Source organism: Colossoma macropomum, unplaced genomic scaffold (genome assembly GCF_904425465.1).
Source record: "Colossoma macropomum unplaced genomic scaffold, Colossoma_macropomum, whole genome shotgun sequence".
In the NCBI taxonomy this organism is placed as follows: domain Eukaryota; kingdom Metazoa; phylum Chordata; class Actinopteri; order Characiformes; family Serrasalmidae; genus Colossoma; species Colossoma macropomum.
This window is the reverse complement of record NW_023494792.1, coordinates 56,842,952-56,867,694: the sequence shown is the minus strand read 5'-3', so window position 1 is coordinate 56,867,694 and position 24,743 is coordinate 56,842,952. Positions and strand designations below refer to the sequence as shown.

The following is a 24,743-nucleotide window of genomic DNA, read 5'->3' as shown; positions in this document are numbered from 1 at the left end:
CTCTGTTCTAGAGAAACCTGCAGAGTCAGAATTGTTCAGTGTGGTGGTGATAGGAACCAGACGTCTAAAGAGTTTAATGCCTCTAAAAGCTCCCTCATAGAAAGTTATTACATTAAATAGTGGTGAATTTGCTGCCTGATGCCCAAAACATTGTTCTGTGATAGTTTTGAGATAAACATTTGGGCTACAATGTACTTTTAAAATCCATAAATGGTGGAGAAATACATGTAGGGTGTTAAAAGGCAAAGTAGTCCCCAGTGAAACTTTTTGTCTCTATATTTGCCACTGTTTGACCATTATCAACATTACATTAAGGGAGACTTTTAATATAAAAGACTTTTCAAAGTTTAAGTAATAGATGAATAGAATCATAACTATTCATATGTGTGTCGTATGGCTTTAGCTGTGGATGAGCAGTTGTTGCTGTGTGGGTGATTGTGTGTGTGTGTATCTGTGAGTGACCTTCAGACATTGGGACAGGGAGGCCTTATCAAAGGCTGTGACTTCATGAAAAAAGAAAAGTGCACATGCAGCAGAAATAAAAATAAAACCACATAAATCCAAAGTAATAGATAAAGCGTATAAACTTGAAAGTTAGGCCTGAGAGCAGCCTTGGCCTGTGATAATTGAAAAAAAAAAAATCTTGGCTTGGAAATGAGGTTAAAAAACTATGATGTTAATGATGACGAGGCCACGTAGGGGAAAAACTCATTTAAATGATCTAAAGTTTGGAAATAAGGGTGTTCAAGGTTACCGTGACATTTGGAGGACATTTGGTGGTGAGAAGGTCTGAGATATTTGGGAGAGGTAAGAAGAGGCCAGGTGTTGACCCCTCCTTGCCCAGAAAAACAGTTTAAAAAGCATGGATTCTTGTGGGGTGATCAGTTGCTGCCTCAGCCAACTTGTTATCTGGATCGCCTTAATCTTCACTGAAATAATTTGTGCCTCTTCCTGCCCATCCTGGTGTTTTGAGTTTTATTTGAGTGTCTGGAGCAAAGCTGTGGAGATATTTTTCCACAACAACACATAAACCCTCAGAAGGCACGTGTAGGTTCACTGAAGGTTTTGGATAGTAAATAAAATGGCTATATTTGTGTTGTAGACCTGGCGACCACTGGTTCCCATCACCAGAAACCTGAGTCTGTAAGATTCTGTACAAACGAACCATTTCACATCAAACCACTCTGAATGACTTTGCTTGTATCTCAATGATTGAATTAGGCATACATTTTGAAAAATTGGTGGAACTCCCCTTTAAGTGAGGCTAATTCAGATAAGCTCGGCTTTTATAAGCTCGCTTCATGGTGGTGATTGATGCGATAGGTTTACCAAAAAGATAATGCTGCAGGTCTGTGCTCAGCCAAAATAATCCTCAGTAATGGTGGTCTTCAGCTTTTTATGTTCTTGTATAGTATCATTGTCCCCTCTATGCTTCAGGCCCTTTGCCAGCTGCTTTCCCCTCCCAGCTTTGTACGTGGCTCTCTCTCTCATTATTTGTTTCTGTATTTCTATTCTGTTCTTGAGCTCACGCTCAAACTTCTTCTGGTATTTCCTACGTGAGAGAGTATTCTGTTTTTGCACGAACGAGCTGCTCCACTGGCTGTAGACCTTTCGCTTTGCTGAAGGCACATCCATGTAGGTTTCTATGGGTTTTTTCAGCAGGGATGGCATCGTTGAAGAAAACACCTATCACTATTCACTCATACAACAAAAATTCCACCTTCTTTATGTTCCTCTTGTGCCCAGCTTGTTCATCATACCCACGTTTGGCAATGGGCATGATGAAGCATCATGTTCTATTTGTCAATGCTTTTTTTTTTTTGGAGATTATAAAAATTGTGTCTACAATCTTTTGAATATGCAGTGTAAATGGTGTCTATTACGGAGCCCTGAATGAGGATGGAGGTAAAAATCCAAATTAATTAGAGTGAATGTTTTTTTTAATTCGTGATCACGATTTCTTAATTCGCTCTCTCGTTTTCTTAATTGTGTTCATGTTTTCTTTTTAATTGAACACACGTTTGTTTTTTTGTTTTTTTTTTTACTTGTGCGCAAACAAAATAAAGTAGTAGCTACAGGTCGTGTTATTTGTCCTGTGCAGATGTAGCTAACAGCTCCCTGGGACTGTCAGACGGGTTTTGATGTGATGCGATGATGAACCGAGATGCTCATTAGGTCTGATTTTGATTTGGGGGGTTATGATCACTGTAGCTCCTCTCCACAGCAAACGACCCTCAGATTCATCAGTGCAGCTGTAGTTTGGTAGAAAAATGAAGGAAGACAATAAACTACAATCACAATCTTCACTAAACTGCAAATTGTAATGATTATATTGAACAGAGAAGAAGCCGCAGCGCAGCCGCTTATGGCTGTTTCCGCTTGCGAGTTAAGCTGTGACTCACACAATTACTCTATTGTCTGTGCATGTGGACCATTTTCTCTGACATATACACAGTTTAATTGACCCAACTGACCCTTTGTAATCTTGTTTTCTCTGGATGCAAAATCAATTGTATTTTAATATTAATAGTTTTGTCAAAGAACCTTTTATTGATTTCAAAGCACACTTCACTGAATCATTTTGAAATGCTAAATAACTTATCTGCAGTCCCTCACCCCTGCTGTGTTCTGTATACTGCATACTCGTTAAAGCTGCACTATGCAAATTTTGGGGATTTGGAGACCTCTCTGGTGGGAGTACGTAATTGCACGCAACATACGGAAGAACATTTTATAATGTTGGTCCCCTTCCCTGAGTGCATGAACCTGACTGAAAGAGAACTCAGTCAAAACTTCATGAAGGACGTGTCTTCCAAGAATGCGGATGACTTATCTACTGTCATTGTATCTTCATCAGTATAATGTTGATTTTGTATTTGAGACCTAAACATCAAGCCTGACCTCTTTGAGTCTGCGTGTGATGTTAAATCGTAAAGATGGTTGAAACGAGCCGAACAGTACCTGCAAAATGTCACCTGATGCCGGGGTTAAATTATTTTTACAGGTCGACTCGCAGCAGCGCACGCACATCACATTTTAGCATGCTTTCTGCTTTTGACTCATTAAGGCTACATCTTTCAATGTAAACGATAAAATTAGACAGTAATAAATTCACTATTTACTGTACAGCACTGGATCCGACTGGAGAATGAAAACAGGCTGACAGATTTCTTCAAACAATGCCAACAAGATGTCTGACACTGTATAACCATTTTTGAAAAATTGGAGTGATTTCAAAAACAGCACCAGTCAACTGACTGGTCAAAAAATTACCAAACTGGTCAGCTTATCACATTGTGAGAACGTGTGCGAGTATATCGCTGCTCTCGGAACAAAAGCCTGTATCTCCATTTTTTTGCTGTTTTTCAGTTTTTGACAATCTGAAAATGCCTGTTGCTCTTTACATTGTGTGTAAATCTTATGAACATACCAAACAAAATTCCCCAAGATTAAAATTCTGGTTCCATAGACTTACAGTAAAAGTAAAGCATGTTTTTTCCTTCTTCTGCACAGTTGACATTTCGGAGATACAAGGTTTTGTTCTGACAGCAGCTGTGTGTAATAAAATCTTGTGATGTCCGCAAATTGAGCACTCAAGAACAAACAGTGGAAGAGTCCAGTCTTGCAGAAAATTGTCAAGTAACACAGTACAACAGTTTCTGTAAAAATGTAAAACTGTATTGTAAAAAATATACAAATCTAGAGCACCTCATCAACAACAAAGCAGCAAAAAAGGTAAACTTTAAAAAAAAAAAGAGACATGTATTTAATGCTATTCAACAAAGCACGGTACAAATATATACACACTTAAAAACAACAACCACCTAAAGTACAGTAAAAACACTACAGCAACTGGAAAGAGAACACGATCCTGTACATTCTGGTGTCTTCCTTTTAGCCACTTCAGGCACTGAAGCTTCCGAGAGTACAGAGTGTGGGAGCAGCTGATATCAGCCCCGAAAACTAATGAAAGGATATATCTCCAATTAGAGTATTTAGAGGGACTTCATTGGTCAACAACTACAACTGTCAAAAGCATCTCAGTTTAATTCTGATAAATGGTATGACCTTACTGTCTCACACGGTGATCAATGTACCAAGTTTACCAAGAAAATACTGTTGCAAATCTACATTCAACCAAAATAATCCTCAATAATGGTGGTCTTCAACTTTTTGGGTTCTTGTGCTTTATCTTTGTCCCCTTTATGCTTCAGGCCCTTTGTCAGCTGCTTTCCCCTCCCAGCTTTGTACGTGGCTCTCTCTCTCATTATTTGTTTCTGTATTTCTATTCTGTTCTTGAGCTCACGCTCAAACTTCTTCTGGTATTTCCTACGTGAGAGAGTATTCTGTTTTTGCACGAACGAGCTGCTCCACTGGCTGTAGACCTTTTGCTTTGCTGAAGGCACATCCGTGTAGCTCATGCCAGCACGAGTAGCAGCAGAAACGGAGATGTAAACAGGAGCTGAGGAAGACTTTCCTCTGTCATGGCATTCGTGAAGAAAATCTCTATCACTATTCTGGGACCCATACAACAAAAAGTTCACCTTCTTTACGCTTTTCTTTTGTCCAGCTTGTTTCGATAGGCCATGCTTCGACTGTTGACTTGCAGCAGAACCTGACGGTGGAGAACATCCTGGTCCCTCTGGCTTCTGAGGTATTACGTTCTTAGGCTGATGAGGCTCAACAGCCTTTGATACTTGAAGCTTAAAAGGTGCCTTTCCGTCCATTTCAGTCCAAGTGGAATGTTTATTGGTTTGAATTCTGATCTTGATCGGAGTGCGTTTTTCTTCTTCTCCCCTGACTTTATTCCTTGCATCTCCAGAAATTTGGCCGTCACTGCTAGAGGTAAAGCTTTGAACACCTGACTGCTGTTTATGGGCACCAGCATTTATCACACCAGGGCTGAACAGATTATTGTCTGCAGCCGCTGCCAGAGCTTTGGAGAGTTTCCGCTTTTTGCATGACAGATACTTTGATGAAGAAAGTCTTTTTGCTAAAGTTGTGGTTTGGGATGACTTCATCTTTTCTGGGTGTGCGATGGCCATGGGCAACTCAGCTCTGGCTGAACTCTCAACTTCACAGATATCCTCTAGAACTGGCTTGGAACTCACTGAGCCTGCAGGCCCAAATAATTCTCGAAATGGTAGGTTGCCAGACTGTGGACTAGGGCTTTGTCTCTCAACACCTGGTTTGGCAGGGGCTCTCGTGGTTTCAGAGTCATCAACCTCTGGGGCGAGTAGGACTGACTCAGTTATCCTGGCATTGTCTGAACATGGTGGCTCAGTTAGTTCTTCAAGTTGTTTCAACTGTGTTTCAACTGGTCTCATAGGGCTGCTCGTGACATTAGGTCCACCCTCCTCTGGGCTCAACAGAGCTTCTTCCAGGTCTATATCAAGCAAAGGTGTCTCGTCCCAACACTTGGAGCAGAAATGGTCACCATCAGACATTATGTCTGTCACATGAGGGCAGGTAAATTTGACATGACTGGGTGGAGTCCCTGCCCCTCCATTTAGGTTGTTTGGCTGAGTGAGAGGAAGTGTGGCAAACAACTTTGAATCATCCCGAGGGGCCTCTTTCTGCTTGTCGCACTTGAAGATTGTCGTAGCATCGTCAGAAGAGAGAACTATGATGTCCATCAATAGGGAGTCGTCGGGGGAGCTTACATTGGAAATATCTTCTCTCTCACAAGTGCTGCCATCATTTTCCACATGTTGATCTGAATCGTTTAGATGTGAAGTTGGGACAGGCAATTCGGCACACGTTTGCTCATCATCTATTCTGTTTTTTTGCTCAATGATATCGTTTGGATTTGACTTTGGGCTCAGAGGTGTGGAGAACGCATCTGTTCTAGTGCCTCTGAGGTCTTTTCGGTATTCTGCTTTCTCATTTTCACTCAGTCCACATGGTTTCCCAGCTGAATGCATGAACTCTGCAGGATTCGTATTTACATCTTGCAACTGAGAATTTGGTTTACGGTGTAGCTGGATGTGTGTTTGGTTCTTTAATGATAAGTTCACTGGCTCTTTAAGCATGACTGCATTATTTTGGAAATCAGCTGCTACACGTTCAGGCTCTGAGAGACCGCAGTCTGAAATAACATTCTCTTTAGCAGCATTATCTGCTGTAGTCTCCGGTAATCCCTTTTGAGTGGACGGAACCAGGTCCTCAGAATCATTTCCACCAACCTTGACAAGAGCGTGTGCAGGATTCACAGCAATGTTCCTTGACGTAGTCTCAGATGATTCCTTTAGGGTGGACAAAACTTGGGCTTCATCGTCCTTTCTACCAGTCCGGACCAGAACATCTTTAGGATTCATAGTGTTATCAAGCACTGACTGTGAAGCATCCTTGCACCATGTGAAGTCATATTCTGAAACAGGTTCTGCAAGAACTTTGTCTATATCAGCTGGATTTCCATCAACATTCAGCCATGATGACCTGAACTGATCTGAAAATGTGATTTCATTCTCCAGAACGTGATAATGACATGTCAACCTTTTTAAGTTTTCAGGTTCAAGGGACTGTAATACCACTGCCTGCTCTTCTGTTATGCACACTTCAGCTATAGTATTTAACCAGTGCGCTTCCTGTCTATCTTTTAGTATGTTTCTCACATCTCCATCCCAGTAGAGAGCAAGGATAGACTTTATAAGGTCCGTGGCTGTCTCCTTTTCTTTCTCTGCAGATGAGGCCTCTAAGGACTTCACTAAGTGTTGTAGTTTCCCCAGCGTAAAAGCAGTTACTGGAACTGTGGACAAATCAAATGCAGCACAATCTGAATGAGACTCATTTAGGTCATCATTTTGTTGTACTGGACTTTCTGTTAAGTCAATATAGCAGATAGGTGCTTGAGAAGTGTTAGAGCTTGGGGACTTTGATGTAGGTCCATTATCAGCCTGGGGAAGGTCAAATCTTTGAGTTTCAGATGGAGTACAGATGGAGATGTTGACCGTAGATCCGTTTCCAGGCTTGATCGCCTCCTGCGTCTGAGGTAGTGTTACAGAAGACAACTCAAGCGGCTCTTTGCTGATCTCTTCAGGCAGACTTGGTGCCGTCTTCTCCTTCTCCAAGCTTTCATCGTCCTTATCAAGACTCCAGACAGCATTAATCTTGAGTGGCAGGCTGTCATCAGCACTTGGGGGGCCATCCTCCTTCTCCCCAGGATCAGCCTGCTGAGAAATGGGTGGAACTATCGCGACTGCTCTGTGGAATTGCCGAACTGCTTTCTGCAGTGCCATTACTAGCTCCAGACAGTCAGCTGGATCTGTACAGTGCTCCACCTCTCTGTGTCTCTTATCACTGCTCTCAGTCTGTAATCTGCTGGACTTAGTCCCCTCTACTGCTCTTTCAACACCTTTGGGGGGTGCTGGTCCAACCCTCTGGATTACTCTTTTGCTTGGGTTTGAAGGAACGCTATTCTGTGAGAGAGATGCTTGTGTCCGAGGGCAGTCTGCCACACTGGTGGTGGTAGGACTTGTTGTCTGCTGGTGTCCACCTCTACTCTCAACAACTTGAGCTCTAAAGCTGCTATTGGAGCAGGACAGAGGACTGTTGCCTTTACTTTGAACTTGTCCATCATCCCGCTGTAGCAGTAAGCTCAACAGAGTTTCTTTAGAATATCTATTAGGTCCAGAACGGGTGGGAAGTCGGGCTTGATTAGCAGGAGAAATGTGAGATGTTGTGTCCTGGGAGGTCCTAGTCAACGTAGCCATTGTGCTGTCTGACTGAAGACCTTGTGGCTCTGTGCTGCGCTGATGGGCTTGAAATGAAGGAAGGCTTGTTGTGCTATGATGGCCAGAAATGGGTACAGTGGTGCTGCGCTGCAGTGCTTGCATCTTTCGCGCCTCTTCAAGAATGTCTCCAAAAACCTGCGGCTGAGGCTGGCTAACTGATGAGCTTTGATTTATTGCCTGTTCTGACTGGCTCTGAATTACAAAACTCGTCAGACCGCTTTGACCTTGGTTTACCTGGCTCTGACTGACGTTCTGTGTTCTGTATGATGAATTCTGAACCTGATTTACGTTGTGCTGTGACTGGCCCTGACTAATTATGGTATGATGGCCTCTGTAGGATGGGGGCAGAGACGGCACCACGGGCGGTTGTGCTGCAGCAGAGGACTGTGCAACAGAGCCGTACGACGCACCATTTCTTACCGCTCTTATTTGACCTTGGTTAACCTGAATTCTCTGAGCTGCCTGACTGACCTGAACATTTGGAGACGTTTGTTGGGGCTGAGCTGCAGGTTGGTGCATGATTTGCATTCTGTTATACTGCCCACTTGAAGGGTGATACCTTGGTGGAACAGAACCATGCGCCTGGTTATTCTCTAATACAGAGCTTCCGCTGCTAGAAACAGGAGGAAACCAAACAGCATTAGATGTGCAACTAACATTCTGAATGGGGGGCATATTCTTATAGCCCTGAATAGTGGTATTTGTATGTGATGACTGGGAATGATAGCTTACAGTAGGGACTTTGAGATGAGCAGGTGGTGACTGTTGAAACTGCACAGTAACATTTGGACAAGGACCTTTGAAAGAAGCTGAAGTTCTATAAAGCAACTGACTCCAAGGGCTAGCGAACTGAAACTTAGGAGTTTGGCTTGACTGCAAGCCTGAATTGGGCTGGGAAGACTGTCCATTGCTTAAGCCAAGAGACTGAGTATTATTATTCCACTGGATTAATGTATTTTGTTGCACACTGTAACATGTAGTCTGTGATGTAGGGCCAGGCCCCTCGCTACTGAGAGTCTGTTGTGGACCAGGCAGATCATTCCTGCTGACAGGACTTGACTGCAAATGAGCTGAACTTGAATGAGGCTGGGCAGAGGAGCTGAAAGAGTGTCCGTTGTTTAATCCGACAAATTGGGAAGCATTCCATTGGTTTAATGTCCTTTGTTGTACACTGTAATATCCACTCTGTGATGTAGGGCCGGGCTGTCTGCTGCAGGGAGTCTGCTGTGGACTAGGTAGATCGCTCCTTTGGACAGTTGACGAGGTCATAGCGTAAGCTTGCATTGTGGCTGCTGATCTCAGTCTGTCCCCTTCCTTTAGGAACGACGCACTGATGGTTCTGAAAGAAAAGAAAAACAGTCATGGATCATTCTCCATTTGGAGTGTAGAACCATGTCACAAAGGTTGCAGGGCTTAAAAAGATGCTTAAAATAGCAGGCACAGCTCCAAAAAACAGTATGTACATTTACAGAGTTGATCTAAGATTAAATACGTTTCCCTTATGATTTTTCTTTTTTTATCCTGTTTCATAGTCGCTCTGCGTCTGTAAAACAGCTCGTCACAAAACCAGTTTTCAACATTTGAGAAACCATTTTTAATATAAAACATTATTTTTAAGAGGTTTAATTTAGGAATTTGTATAAAACAGATTCATGTTTACTTTTTGAATAAATAATGTTATACTACATTTAAAAATTATGTATTTTATTTAAAAAAATAATTTGTCACAGAGATTTTGGTCACTGCCGTTATCAGGACGCTTATATTACACAGTATTTTCAGCTCTATTAAACTGCTTCTTTGGGTAGAGGCTCATCAGTGAGGAAGCCTCTCAAGGCATGAGAAGGCGAGTCCACGCCTGCTCACTATATTTCATTAATTTGTTAATAATTTTGTTTATCAGGCAGCACATAACCTCTATGTGTCACCAGTGTTATGTGCTTTAATAGCTGGATAATTAAAATGTTGTCAAAATAATCCTGTAACAAATTCAGTACACTGAGTCATATTATGTTATTTCTTCATGCAAGTTAGAAGACTGATTGAGTAGTTTGAGCATAACCACCTACTTTTATATGCTCTTTTCTTATCTGTCTTATCTTGGCTTTTCTTGTGAAATGCTTCAATTCTACATAGCTCACTTTAAACCTGTTCAACTCCTTGAGGCCAACAGTGGTTCCAAAACGCACTTCGTCATATTCTTCATAACTTTCATATTTCATAAGCTACATTCAGAAGGTGGGGGTCATATGAGAGCTGTAACTGTCTTCTTTCCAGTCAAATAGATGGGTGATGTAATTTTAAACCCTTATAATAAAAGAAGCTGAACTCACAATTTTTTTGTCTACTGAAAGTCGACCCATTTTTCCACAAATCTGGGCTGTAAACTATAAACAGATGGCGTCTCTTCAGTGATCTGCTCTTTTATAAAAAAGTACAAAGAGCGTCTAAGATTTTTGGCTTTAAGCAGTAAATTGTAAGCATATAGAAATATGTGTATCATAAAACATGTTCTGTTAATTTGAGGGGAGATTTTACAAAAAAGAATTAAATAAAATAAAAATTTACATTTATTTCATGCAGTTACTGAATAATTTGCCTTATGATTTGCTCATGTAAATTCAGATGGAAACTACAAAATATACCCTGGAGAATAAGAGGTTAAATATATTGGCTCAGCCAATAATCAAGAAAAAGCAGCATCATGCCATGCCGAGTCATGTTATGTCTCTGTAATTAACAATCAGCCATCTCTGTTTGTGGTCCATTTCAGACCTGATTAAAAGCAATTATACACAAGAAAGCTGAGGAGAAAAATGAGTAGAGCATGGGCTTCAGTTCCAACAGATCCATCAGTACAAAGGAACCATAGTGGTTTTCTAAAGGGGTATTTGAATATCTTCGTATTTCAATGGTCAAAACTTTGCATAGGAGTTTTGATAATGATAAAACGTGCACATGGATCATGGCTTAGACTACGTGTCTCTAAGCTGTCAGCACTGTTGCTCTTCACAGTCTCTGATGTTTTATATATAAAACATTATATACATATCCTTTAAATAACCTATGACATAAAAACTTGGTAAAGCTTTTCCCATAAGTACCAATAATAGTGGGAACAAAAATGTATTAAGTCAAGGCAGATATTTTATGGTTAAAAGTTGGAGTGCACATCATGAATTTAAGGTAAATTTGGATTTCTTTACAGTCATATTGGCCAACAGCAGAGCTTTGGACATAATTTTTCAGTCTTGTTTTTTTAACCAGAAGATCACGCTGTCTGGGCAAAATCATGGAACCACAGGACGAGCCAGCATTTGACTTTTCAAAGTATAAAGACATTTCAATTGTGATCAGGATGCTATTCTTGCAACAACAGTAGGTTCACTCATTAATAGCTGATTTTATGGTTAATCACACAATGCTATGACAAACTCTTATTGCTCTATCTGTGCACATGCAGACCATGTGACCCTGAAACTCCCCTGGTGCTGAGGAATGTGCTGGTGTGCCACAAATTAAAGGAGTTGTCCATCTCCTCCGCATAAACTTTATCTCTGTTGCTTCGACAGAAAACCAGCCAGGTGATAACACAACCGTAGGCTGTTCATGACCTTGGGGCTGCAGGTTCACACTTAAGGTACAAAATGAAAGACGTTCAGTTTTTGGACCATAAATGTCTTTCCTCTCTTCTCACTTATTATGAATATAGTTACTCTCTTATTTATTCATATCACAATTAGGTATAACCAGTGAATTTCAACCTCTGTGTATTCTGTTGACCAGTGAAGTGGACCAATACCATTTTCAGTGTCTTTTTAAACTTCTGTAATCCTTCTTTAGGGGGATTTTTACCAGGAGCAGCCCCTTCCAAAGACAGGGTTATAATATTGAAGAAAAAAAGAAAAAACGACAAAAGAATGTAAACATTATTTTATGAGAACAACTAGAGTTTTAAATTTGTAATTCACATATTTAAACATGAATCAAATAAAGTGCTTACTTTTGGAGTGAGGCTGAAACCGACTACATGCTTGACGAAATGAGGGATTAATATTCTTAAGTATTCTTTATTTTGCAGACGATGTATGTTCATATTTTCGGGTAAATTGGCACGATGTTTTAAAGCCGTGACAGAAGTCTGAGTTCACGTTACGTTTATGTCACGTTTTCTTCTGTGAGTTTATTGGCTCGTTATGGTAACAAGCAACTGAACTAGTTTTATTCATCTCAAAAAAATACACTGAGTGAAGAATCGTGGTGTAGGTATCCCCTGGTATTGAGGCTGGTGTGTGCTCCCATTGCATGTGACCTTGGTGATGTCGCAACCAAGAGCTGTCCCTTCTGCCCAGCGTCTAGACGTTTAAGTATCTCTAATATGTTCTATGCTATTGCACTAGTAACTGTCTGTAGTCTAACTTCTTTAAAAGGAATTAAAACAATCAAAGAATATCAACGAAGTAAAAAAAAAAAGGATAAAAAGGATAAAAAGGAATAAAAAGACTTCAGCTGCTGAGTTCATCCCCTTTAGAGATGAGACTCCAAATGCATGCAGTCTACAGCCTGCCCCCCAATGTTACCTTCTTTAGGAGAGCTCCAAATGCTCAAGTTAGCCAATATTTAATTTATTGATTATTAATCAGGGAATGTTTTATTGGATCTTTGAATGTTTTATTAAATCTTTCCCATCAGTGACCCATGAATGATTATGCTCTGGGTAGAGCACCGGTGGTCTCCCTGAAGGCCTCCTGGAACGTATACACACTATCAGGTGTGCTGATGGAACGCCCAGTGGACTCAGAAGCCATGCTGAGAAAGACAAATGGGGGCTTATCCTATAGAAGCGCCCAGCTGTTTTTTTCAGGAAGGGTAGCGTGGCCCACGTGTAAGGTGCTGATGTCAGAAGCGGCTGAGTATGTCCGATTGGTTAAAAGGCTATAGAAGAATGCATTTCGGGAGGGGGCAGGGAACGTATAAAATTGTGTGAACTGTTCGCCTCAAGTGGGTTCATCCTCTGCAGACGATGATCTCTTTATGCAAACAAAGGGATTTAAACAGAATTTGACCTAAATCTAAGTGTTTTGCTGCCACAGAATCATTCGTTCAAAGTATTTATTTAGGTTGAATAAAACTAGTTAATTTACTTGTTACCACATGAAGTCATTTTTAGGTTGATCTGATGAGCCATTTTTTACAGTGCAACCTGCAAACCTTCGAAAGTTTGTATTTATTGGCTCTGTTGCCTTAAAAATAAACATATGAATTGTCCATCAGTATAGAAAACCACTTTGGGCTTGTTTGAAATGTGGTGTCTGGTTTTGGGCTGGGAATCTTTGCACATAAAGGGACTGACAGAAAAACAAATCTTCCAATATCTGACATTTATCTGCCTATTCAGCCAACAGCAGCTTATCCCTGTCCATTCATGATGAAGTTATGAGTGCTTGTTTTTAAAATAAGGCACAATACAGGGCAATCGGAAAAGGGCTAATTTACATACAGTAACAAAGGCGCAGCGTGTTTAATTCCAAGGAAGAACGATGTCAGTACACGCTCATGTAAAATTACCCCCCCCCCACAGTTTGGTGGCATACAGCCGTATAAGCCTTTAAAATCTAGCCTCAAACTGGCTCTTCGTAAGATATAACCAATAAACTTCACTAATTCGGCCCTGCTCAGACTTGTCTGGTACTTTCTGTTTTATTTGAGATGAACTGGCCAAAACATTAATCTGATCTGACTGTGGTTCGTGGTGTGAGAACTGATTTATGTGACATTCATTTGTTGTACACATGCTGTGCACGGATAAAACAGATATCACCTCAAGACAGAAATAAGACATGACTCGCCAGGCAGGGGGAAAAATGTTGTGCTGTAATAATCTGATTGTCTTTAAGGGGGATAAGAATTCAGTTTCCCTCATTAAAAAAAGAACTACAATTGCACGTCTGGAGGTTAATTCACTTAAACATGATCTTGCAGACGACACTACATCAGAGACTTTTTCGTCTTGCAGGCTGATCTCTCTCTCTCACTCACACACACACACACACACACACACACACACACACACACAACAGTATCACCTCCAGATTCTGTTTACAGTAGCCATTAAAAGGTATAACAGTAAACCCTGTGCTCCAAAATATGACCTCTGCATGCAGCACCACAAGGAATTGTACAGTATTGAAGAAAAAATGCAGAATTTAAGATTGAAGGGAGAAACTTGCTCAAGATGGAGTCTAGCAATGTCGGTAATGTCCAGAGAATTGGGGTGTGTCATGGAAAAAAATATCACCACAGCTCTGCTCCAGACCCAGAACTCAAATAAAGCTCAAAACACCAGGACTGGCAGGAAAAGGCACAAATTATTGTATTAAGTTGGCCCAGGCAGCAACTGATCACTGCACAAAAACCCACACTTTTTTGTGTTTGAAGTATTTGGAAAGGGCAAGGAGGAGCCAGGTATTGACCCCTCCTTGCCCTTTCCAAATATTTCAAGCTTTTTAATCACTATCATCTCCGAAAATCACATTCACCCTGAACACCCTTATTTCCAAACCTCAAATCATTTTAATTCCCCTTTTCACCTCCTTGTTCTCATCATTAACATCATGCCAACATGCCCTTATTTCCAAGCCAATTACTGCAATTTTTTAACTATCGCAGGCCAAGGCCGCTCTCAGGCCTAACCTTCAACTTTATTTGCTTTATCTGTTATTTTGGATTTTTTAATTTATTTCTGCTAGATGTGCACTTTTACTTTTTTGCAGTGACAATGTGGGATTTTGATAAAATTGTTTCCTTGAGTTATTATTATTTTCATTAAATAAATTATAATCGTGCACCTAAAGTTGATTAACAAAGTATATTAATCCTCTCACTAAGAATAGGCCTTGCTATGTGTAAGTTAGGGGGTTTTGGCATTGGAGAGCCCCTGACATTCAGAAGCATCTAGAAGCCAGTGAACATTGTTGAAAGGGCAAGCTGACCCTCAAAGTGTGAGGTAAGCTGATAAGGAACCTGTCAAAATCAGTTTTTGGAGCCAGTTAATAAAGCAAGAGTTAAATTAATAGCCTTGAGAGGATGGGATGGCTTTGTACAGCCAAGCAGGGAAAGTTTTAAAAAAAATAATGTCACGGTCGATTGGAAATAAGCGTTTCCAAAGAAATGGCGTAATCAGGATATAATGGGGACTAAAATGATATGTGCCAATGTAAGAGGAAGGGGCGATTACTTCATCGCCCCCAAACAGGATATAAAAATGAATGTTTTGTGATGTTCATTGCATTGTGTTTGTCCGGAGACCATCTTGCCACCTGAAGCTCAATAAAAAAGAAGGCCTTTTCCTTCCTTCCACAAGAACTTAGTGGCTAAAGTCTTTTATTTCACCCACTTTTATTTTCAGTTGAACTTAGTGTAAGTATTTAGACTATCCTAAGAACAAAAAAACATTGCATAGATAGTCTAATTTTAACCTCATATGTCTGGGGCCTTGGGCAAGGAGTGAATAGCTCTTGGTCAAAGGCTGTGACTTGATGGAGGAGATACACACAGCTGGAGTCACTTGGTCCCAACAACACTGAAAAACACAAACACTGTGTGTCTCCTCCATCAAGTCACAGCCTTTGATAAGGCCTCTTTGTCCCCACGTCTCAAGACCACACAGACACCCATACACACAGCAACAACTGCTCACCCAAAGCTACAGCTATACAGCACTTAAAAGTCTTTTATATTTCATATTATCAAAAATCTCCCTCAACGTAATGTTAATGGTCAAATAGTGGTAAATACTTCGCCTTATAACACCCTACATGCATCTCTCCATGGATTTTAAAAGTACATTGTAGCCCAAATGTTTATCTGAAAACTATCATAGAACAAAGTCTTGGGCATCAGGCAACATTCACATACAAAAGTTAGGGAGCGTCATCAAAGTGCGTGTCGTTATGTACAAGTCTTGCTCTGAATGTCAAAATCTCAATCAATACAGTAGATCCAGCTGAAACCCAAGCAGTTAAGTCCTTCCTGTAATCATAACTTACTACAGCAGCAGAATTTAAATTAAGTGTTGTGTTGATTTATGATTAGTATTCCATACACATAAAATAAAAAAAAAAATCAATAGCTTCTTTTATTTTATCAAAAAATCTCTCAACAGGTGTCACGATACACATGTATGTATTTGTTATTTTCAATACAATACAGGGGATCAGACTGTAAATAAAGTTGTAAAGCTAAGTTTATTTAAGTTTGAGATGTAACGTTAGTCCACACAGCTTTTGTCTATTTTATGAGCTGTAATAACATGTGTTTGCAAGCACATCATGTGCATGTAATGTACCTTTTGCAGTTTTGTTTATATTATTTTTTATTTATTATATGTATTCTAAGAAAATGACTTGTGCCAGTTGTCCCTTCAACAAGCATGGCTGTCTTTTGGTGGGGGGGGGCAGAAATAACACACACATGTATGCACACACACTTCATAAATAAATGTGAAAGTTATGTTAGCATTCTTTTCTAAATCTTTATTAAAAACGCATCGTATCATTATGTAAAAACAGTAACAGGTATCTAATAGTGAAATCATCGCAGCCCTTTTAGGGAAGACTGCGGAATCGAATTTAAATACGCCTTGGTCCCCTATTTACCCTCTCACTTCAGTTTCTTTATAAGTTAATGTTTAAACATGCAAGTGCGTGTGAATATGCATGTATACGTACCTGTGCAGGTTAAGGTCCCTGTTTACTTTCGATCTCTATGTTTGAATGTACATATTTGCTTCTGATCCATCTCAAACTCAGTGTACAGACACAAACTTGCCTACTCTTTTATTTCTATGCAACAAAGATCTGGAACACATTACTAACAAACGTGTGTAAACAGGCTCCTTCTGTCAACGTTTAAAAAAAAACAGTTAAAAACATTAACTAGTTTTTATTGTTCCCTTTGTTTTTACTGGAATATTACTTTAATTTTCTTGTTAGTTGCATTTTGGTTGTATTTTTTTCCTTTTTTATACTTTTATCTTGGGCTTTGTAATTGTAATTATTAATATCCCTCTTCTGCTGTTTATTATTTGTTTATTTTAGTTTAGATTTTCTTTTTCCTCTTCTTCCTCTGTTGTTTTTACTTTTTATTGTATGATTGTTTTAATGCATTTTATTTTTAATGTATAAAAGCTGCTATATAACCACTATTATTAGTAGTAATATTTGCTGCTTGGTCAGAAATCGAGCACAGTGGGAAAAAAAGAGAAAATCAGAAAGGAAAATGATCTCCGTCAGCAAAACTAAGTGAACCTAAAATAAATGATTACAAGCAGAAATAAAGTGTAAAGAGAGGGTAATTCTTACCACGTCTTTGAGAGAAGAAAGCCTGAGTGCCTATGTTCACTAATTGTCTCATCCAGAATGCGTGTTTGGGATACCTGGGTGAAAAAGTGAAAAAAAGCACAGCATTGAAATGATATTTTCTAAGCTGTACTGACTCCACACACCCCGTCTCGTCTCCAGGCTTTTTTATTTTACTGTTCTGTTTCAAAACATTCGGTTATGAAAAGGTACAAATATGAATTTTTCACCTTGAAAAACTTACTTAAGCTTCACAGTTGGACCTTAAAACCACTGTTGTACCTTTGAGGGAACATTTACATTGTACCCTGATGAAAAACATACCTGCACATACCTTTATTTCTAACAGCGTTTGACATATTTACTGCAAAAACTCTACATGTTGTTCTACAGGCCAGTAGCTCTCAACCTTTTTGAACTAAAGCCAACCCAGAAACAGGTTGGGATTCCCCTTCGCTCTGAACTCGCAACAACTGTTTCTCCCCTGTAGTTACCAATGGCATGGAAGAGAAGGATATGCTGTCCGTATATAAAACAAACATCTGTTGGCTTTACTAACTGCCAGCCAATTGTGCCAGGTTAGAGCTTTCTGTTTACATGTTGGAGGGCTGGGGAAGGTTCTGACTAGAAAACCAAAAGCCAAATTCAAACAAACATGCATACCAGCACGCAATGAATCATGATGAATCATAAATGATGTGAAAACAAAATCTAAAGCAGAAGAACTCAAAAGGCCTCCTTTTGCCACTCACACAATAAATAAGCACACACTGCTTTAAAGTGGGCGCACCTCATCTGCCACTGCTGCTGCCCTTTACTCCTTTTAACGGGGGAGGTGGGCACCCCCTGGGATTTTACGGCCCCTTAGGTTGAAAATAAACACTGTAAGCTATTGCTAAAGAACGCTTACAAAGTACAATACCTTCCTTACTGAATTCAAGTGCAGTTCTCAAGTGTTAAGTCTTCAGTGAAGGGAAAAACTCAAGTTGAGCTCGATTTCAACTCCATACATTTAAAAAGAATCTGTTAAATGTCTGTTTACGACATTTGGAAACATTTATCACTCTACAATCTACACATTTTTGGAAATCGTAAGTATTTCACATCACGCCCCTTCCAGAAGTTGATTATGCATGTAATTCCTAACAAACCTCTAAACAGATGTGACACTATGTTCCTGCAGAACAGGAGGCAGCTGAAGTTTAAGGACCGCAATTCTAGGACCCTATGTTTTCATGACGCTGCCCCCTGCGAAGCAGATGACCGATACTCCTTACTATTAATCCTACTAACTTTTTAGGTTTAACAGCTTATTCCTCCCAAATACCATTACTTTATCTAACTACTTATAGTTATAAAGGTTTATTCCACTCAAATATCACTACTTTATCTTAGTTATCAAGGCTTACTCCACCCAAATACTACTACTTTATTTAACTACTTATAGTTTTAAAGGCTCATGCCACCCAAATACCACTACTTTGTCTTAGTTATCAAGGCTTACTCCACCCAAATACTACTACTTTATTTAACTACTTATAGTTTTAAAGGCTCATGCCACCCAAATACCACTACTTTGTCTTAGTTATCAAGGCTTACTCCACCCAAATACTACTACTTTAACTACTTATAGTTTTAAAGGCGTATTCCACTCAAATACCACTACTTTATCTCAGTTATCAAAGCTTATTCCACTCAAATACCATTACTTTATCTAATTATAGTTATAAAGGTTTATTCCACCCAAATACTACTACTTTATCTTAGTTATAAAGGCTTATTCCACCCAAATACTACTACTTTATCTTAGTTATAAAGGCTTATTCCACCCAAGTACTACTTTGTCTTGGAATTCAACTTGTTTGCTAAGAGTTGCCTGTTGTTTATTTGTATAAAATAGAGATGAAATCAATCACATATTGTCCATCTACTCATTTGTTTTCAAATTTCCCCATTTGACCCACAGTTGCCTGTTTGTACACCAACATGCAAGGACAGAAAAGGAAAACTTTTATAGCGCAGGAAAACGTCTTTTTGAGAAACCTTGTCTTATACTGTAATCAGAATGTTCATATAGAACAACGTTGCTTATATGCTTTTGCTCTATCTTAAGTTCATTTTATTATTATATTTTTATTGTTTTAGATTATTTTTGTGAGATACAATTTTGTCCTAAGCCTATTGCTTAAATCTATTTATAGCAGAGAGGTGTGCGCAGGGTGTTAAAAAGCAATACAGTCCTCGAAGTAGACTGTTTTTTAGATTTACCACTGTTTTAGCATCAACAACTTTACATATGGAACTCAGAAGACACACTGTAGGTTCATCGTAAGTTTTGGATAGAAAAGAAAATGCATTTGTGTCAGACATCGTGACTCCTGGTTCCTATCACAAGAAATCACAGTCGTTAAGTTTCTCTTCAATGAACCATTCACACCAACCACTCTGAATGACTTCACTTACACCTCAACCTCGGAATTATGCAGGAATTTCCTCTTGAATGCTCAACAGATCCAATTTCAAAAAGTGCAGAAATGCAATATTGAGAGCTCCTACTTTCACACTTTTAGCTTGGGTAAAGAATTTGTGACTCAACTTTGTAAGAAACTTGCATCTTTAGCTCGTCTGCTCCCACATCATCCTCCCTCCAGAAAAGCCTTTAAGGCCTTAAGGATCAAACTAATCCATACTTCACCTAAACTGGTAAAGAACAGTGTAAACCGCTAAGCAACTCTTATGCATGTGCTCCCATCTCCTCAAGACAAATACAGTGAGAGTGAGTTAATGTAAAATCAGCCTTTCAACATGTAGTATTTAAGGCAGCCAGGCTCACAACCTCCTATTAAGACAATGGCTATACAGAAGCATGAACACTCAGGGAACTATTTGCATGCTTAAATGGTTCTCTGCCCAGTGAAATCGTTCTTCGCAGTGTTGGAGAATGTGTTGCATATGGTTCTGCACAGAACCTTTTTGAAAAAAGGTCCAATATAGCACCAAAATGGGTTCGTCTATTGTTACGAGCTTGACACTGTAACAATAGCAGAACCCTTTTTGTGCTATACACACATTCTTCCTCAATCTGAAGAACGATTTCATCATGCAAAGAACCACTTCAGCATGCAAACGGTTCTCCGGTTATCCTCAATTTTAAAAGATCTTTTATCCTTGGGGTCAATCTGACCTCAGCAATTGAAACCTCTGGGAAACAAAGTTCTGGTAGGAATTATGTTTTCCCCTCCCCCATGAGGTGTGAACTATTAGTGGTTCTCATACTACTACAGGTGTGATATGTTAGTTTAGGGCCCTAAAGCAGAGGGAAGATTGAAGATTGTTGAAGATTATAAAATTGCATGATGCAGTGACCTCAAAATCATCCAAAATAACAAAACAGATGGGGGTAAAATGTTGATATTTCTTATGTTTTATACAGTGAACAAGTCAAAATGACCCCAAAGAACACTGATGCATACAAAATGAGTACAAGACAGTGAAATTATAACATGTTAATTTTATGCTTACCCAGATGTTCCCATTAAATTAGGAAAAGTCATTAAATATAAAGCAAAAAAAATGATGTCAATTATTTATTTAGGGACAGTAAACACAGAATTGGGCTAATTTGACACTAAAAAGTTAATAGGAGGGTTAAATGAACAGCCTAAAAGGCAACCAGCATGGCCCTCCTTCACACAAAGTAGCCTTGGGTCAAAACAGAAGGCACACACTGACTGGCCAAGCTCAACCTCAAACGTACAGAAGGAGAGTTTAAACATGATGCCTGACAGCGCTGCTCATCCTGAAAACTCTTTCAGTTACTTCATCCTGCTGTAACTGAAAGCCCTTCAAAGTGTGACCACATGCTCCGCTCCGCTCACCCTTAGGCCCCCTGAAGGGGGGCGGATTCCAGGACTGGGCTCTCACGCCTCTAGGGAGGGTTTATTGTTTCCAATCCCAACATCACGATTTCACCTACTTATCCAACTTATTCAACTTGAATCAAACTAAGATTTTTTCACCAATTCGTATTACAGAAGCAAATCTTATCTTGATTTAGGAATTCTCATGATCTCACTGATCGCTTTCTTTGCCACTATACACCCTTTAACTGCTGCTGCAGTCAGCACTTTAACTAAGACTCATACTTTGCACATTGTAAGGTTCACAGGTATGACTCTGTGTGTATGTGTGTGAGTGAGTGATGGTAGGAATGCTTGTTTTATTTTAGTTTATTTTTATTTTATTCACTACTTGTAAATGTCTGTCTGAGACTGTGCACTGTGAGCTCCTGTAACCAAAACCAAATTCCTGTGTGAGCAAACCTGGCCTATAAAGCTTGACTCTGATTCTGAATCTTATCTTACAGCATTTTTTCTCATCTCAAATTAAGAAATCTTAACTTGACTCAATCGAAGTCCAACATCAACTGTCTTGTCTGTTACCTAGCAACCGACCGTACCGCACAGCGGAAAGGTGAACATGTAATGAAAGTAACCAAGCTAGTTAACCAGGCAGCTACATTAGCTACCATTACGGAGGTAAAAAGGCCAAACAGAATTAAAACATCGACATTAACACACGGAGGTAATAAGAGGGGCCGGTGGTCACGTCTGCAGCGTCTGGCTTTGGCCTTAGTCCAGTTCTTTCTGTAGTACTGTCTGTTGATGGCAAAAAAAAAAAAAAACTTCCTTGATTAATAATCAATAAACTAAATATTGGCTGAATAGAGAGTTTAGAGCTCTCTTAAAGAGGTAACATAGGATAGACTGTGTACATGGACAGGGATGAACTTTTGAACTCACAGAAGAAAGTTGTGTCAGATGACATTATAAGTTATAGTGAAGGTGAACTTTTAAACTTATATGGAGGATTGTGTGAGACGGCCCTGTGAGGACAGGACAGCCTGGTATGAGCTAGATCAGACTGGTTTTAATAAATAAACAAAAACATATCATACGAGTTTGGTTTTAAGGGTTACCAAAAAAGATAGATTTTGGATATGATAGGGACTAACATGTTATGGAATTGTGTAAAAGGGTGGGGTGATTATCTCATCACCCCAGAGTATTAATAAAAAGGGATGTGCTGTCATTGCATTTGGTTGTCTGGAAACCATCTTGCCAACTGTTGCTCAAATAAAGTGAAGGCCTTTTCCTTCCTCCCACAAGAACTCAGCGGCTGGAGTCTTTTTCATTCCTCTTTATCCTTTTTCATTTTTACTGTTTTTTTTATTCTTTTAATTTATTTTGAAGATGTTATTAGGGCAACAGTATAGTCAACATTAGAGATACTTATAAATGTCCAGGCCCTGGGCAGTAGGAATAGCTCTTGGTTGCGACACTGTCCGTCCTAACTAAAGTCATCATGGTGACTAAGCCGATAAGATTTCAGACGTTAAGGAGCTGCTCTGACCTCTGACCTGCAGCACACTCTTGAAAAAGATGGTTCTTCAGCAGTTCTTTAGTAAAGACAATGGCTATACAGAACCATGAACACCCAAAGAACCATTTGCGTGCTTAAATGGACATCTGCACAGTGAAATGGTTCTTCACAGTGACGGAATGTGTTGCATATGGTTCTTTTTGAAAAAGGCAGCAAAATGAGTTCATCTATGGATGAGCTTGACATTGTAACAGCAGAACCCTTTGTTTTGGTGCTATATGCACATTCTCCATCAATCTGAGGAACGAATTCACTATGCAAAGAACCATTCAGGCATGCAAATAGTTCTTTGGTTCTATATAGAACCATCGTGAGGGAGCTTGTAGATGCATTAAACACCTCTTATTTTCACGCACATATAATAACTCAACCGACACAGGTCCATGTGTTACTGAGTGCTATACACACATTCTCCATCAATCTGATGAACGATTTCACCCTGCAAAGGACCATTAAGCATGCAAATAGTTCTTTGAGTGTTCATGGTTCTATACAGAACCATTGGGAGGGAGCTTTTAGCATTAAACACTTCAGATGTCTGGTTCCTATTACCACCACTCTGAACAATTCAGACTCAGTAAGTTTCCCTAAAACGAAGCTTTTCATACCAAACCACTCTGAATGGCTTTGTCTTGATTGATGCACACTGACATCAGCAAGTCTAATATGATTGAATTTATGGATTTGCATTAGAAACATAGCAGCATTATTATTAAAAAAGAGAGTCCACACTGAACATTACTCTTTTCCCATGCACATATAAGTCAAGTAATAACTCAACTCATACAGGTCCATGTGTTACTGAGTGCTATATATACATTCTCCATCAATCTGATGAACGATTTCACCCTGCAAAGAAACATACATGCATGCAAATAGTTCTTTGAGTGTTCACGGTTCTATACAGAACCACTGTGATGGAGCTTTTAGATGCATTCAACACTTCAGACGTCTGGTTCCTATCACCACCACTCTGAACGATTCAGACTCGACAAGTTTCCCTACAACGAAGCTTTTCATACCAAACCACTCTGAATGGCTTTGTCTACACCTTAACCGTTAAGTTAAATAGAAATTTTGGAAAATCAGTGGAGTTCCCCTTTATAAAGCAATCTTTTTTTGAAAGTGATGGGCTAACTTTGTTCACTACTAGATGGATTACTCCATTACCCTGGGTGATGCACACCGACATCAGCAAGTCTGATATGAGTGAATTTATGGATTTGCATTAGAAAGATAACATGATCCCATCGCTCTTATGTTAAAAAAGACATCACACTAAATATTACTATTATTTTCACGAACATGTAAGCAATAACTCAACTGATACGGCTCCATGTGTTACCGAAAGGCTCTCAGTGTCTCCCAATGTAAATAAATAAATAAGTAAAACCAGTAAATAAGTCAGTAAATAAGCCTGGGTGAGTCTGAACCCTGAGGAATGCGCAGCTGGGGGCCGCATGGTCCTAGCGCCGCTACACAGTTTCCTGTCTTGAGCTGTTTTTCCAGAACATTTTTCAGCACATCGAAACGAGGCGTCTCAAAAAACCCTCCGGACACGTAGCTAACCTGGTTACCCTGCGCAAACCTGCGCCTTCTCCGCGGCGGCAACGCGCAAACACCTCAAACGTGCAAAACAAATGTTTAACGAGAAAAGCAAACAACGCGTTTTTCCACAGAGCACCCAGAGTCGAACCTGCTGCCAGGTGTAAACAACGCCGCGTTCGCTTCCAGCATCGAGACAGAACAGCAACTCACCGCAGCTCTGAGAGGCGCTCCTCATTCCTAACCGCTTCACGCGCCTCCAGCTCCTCCACTGGCACGCGGGACACACTCCAGATTCAACCGGGCGCCTCCAGCGCGAGCTTAAGTAACCTCGGAATCGTGACGTCGCTCGAGAGCCACCCAAGCTGTGACGTCAGCGCAGCCACGCAGTGCGCGTTCATATGGAGATTTTATGAACAAGCGGGCTTTTCTGTGAAATGCGAAGAGTTCAGTGCTGTAATCAATGCTGCACTGGAGGTCTGTTAATGCTGATGAAATCTCATACGACTTCAACTTTACAGTGTTTCAATATTACTGTATACTTACATCTTTCAAATCTTTAAATAATCCTTTAGAACAATAACATTAAACATAAATATATCACTGCTGTCGGAACAAAACCTCGTTTTTCAGTTTTTGACATAATTTGAAAATGCCTGTTGCT

General features: G+C 39.8%; 1 protein-coding gene across 1 annotated transcript; it reads right to left on the bottom strand.

Annotated features, from left to right (window-relative positions):
- Window positions 1-3,616: 3,616 nt before the first annotated feature.
- On the bottom strand, window positions 3,617-24,367 carry LOC118812569. Its single transcript, XM_036577647.1, has 2 exons — window positions 24,293-24,367; window positions 3,617-9,072 (listed from the first exon to the last, which is right to left on the bottom strand). Exon 2 carries the CDS (start codon window positions 9,015-9,017, stop codon window positions 4,134-4,136), a length of 4,884 nt encoding a protein of 1,627 aa, XP_036433540.1. The 5' UTR covers window positions 9,018-9,072; window positions 24,293-24,367; the 3' UTR covers window positions 3,617-4,133.
- Between the last annotated feature and the right edge of the window lie 376 nt (window positions 24,368-24,743).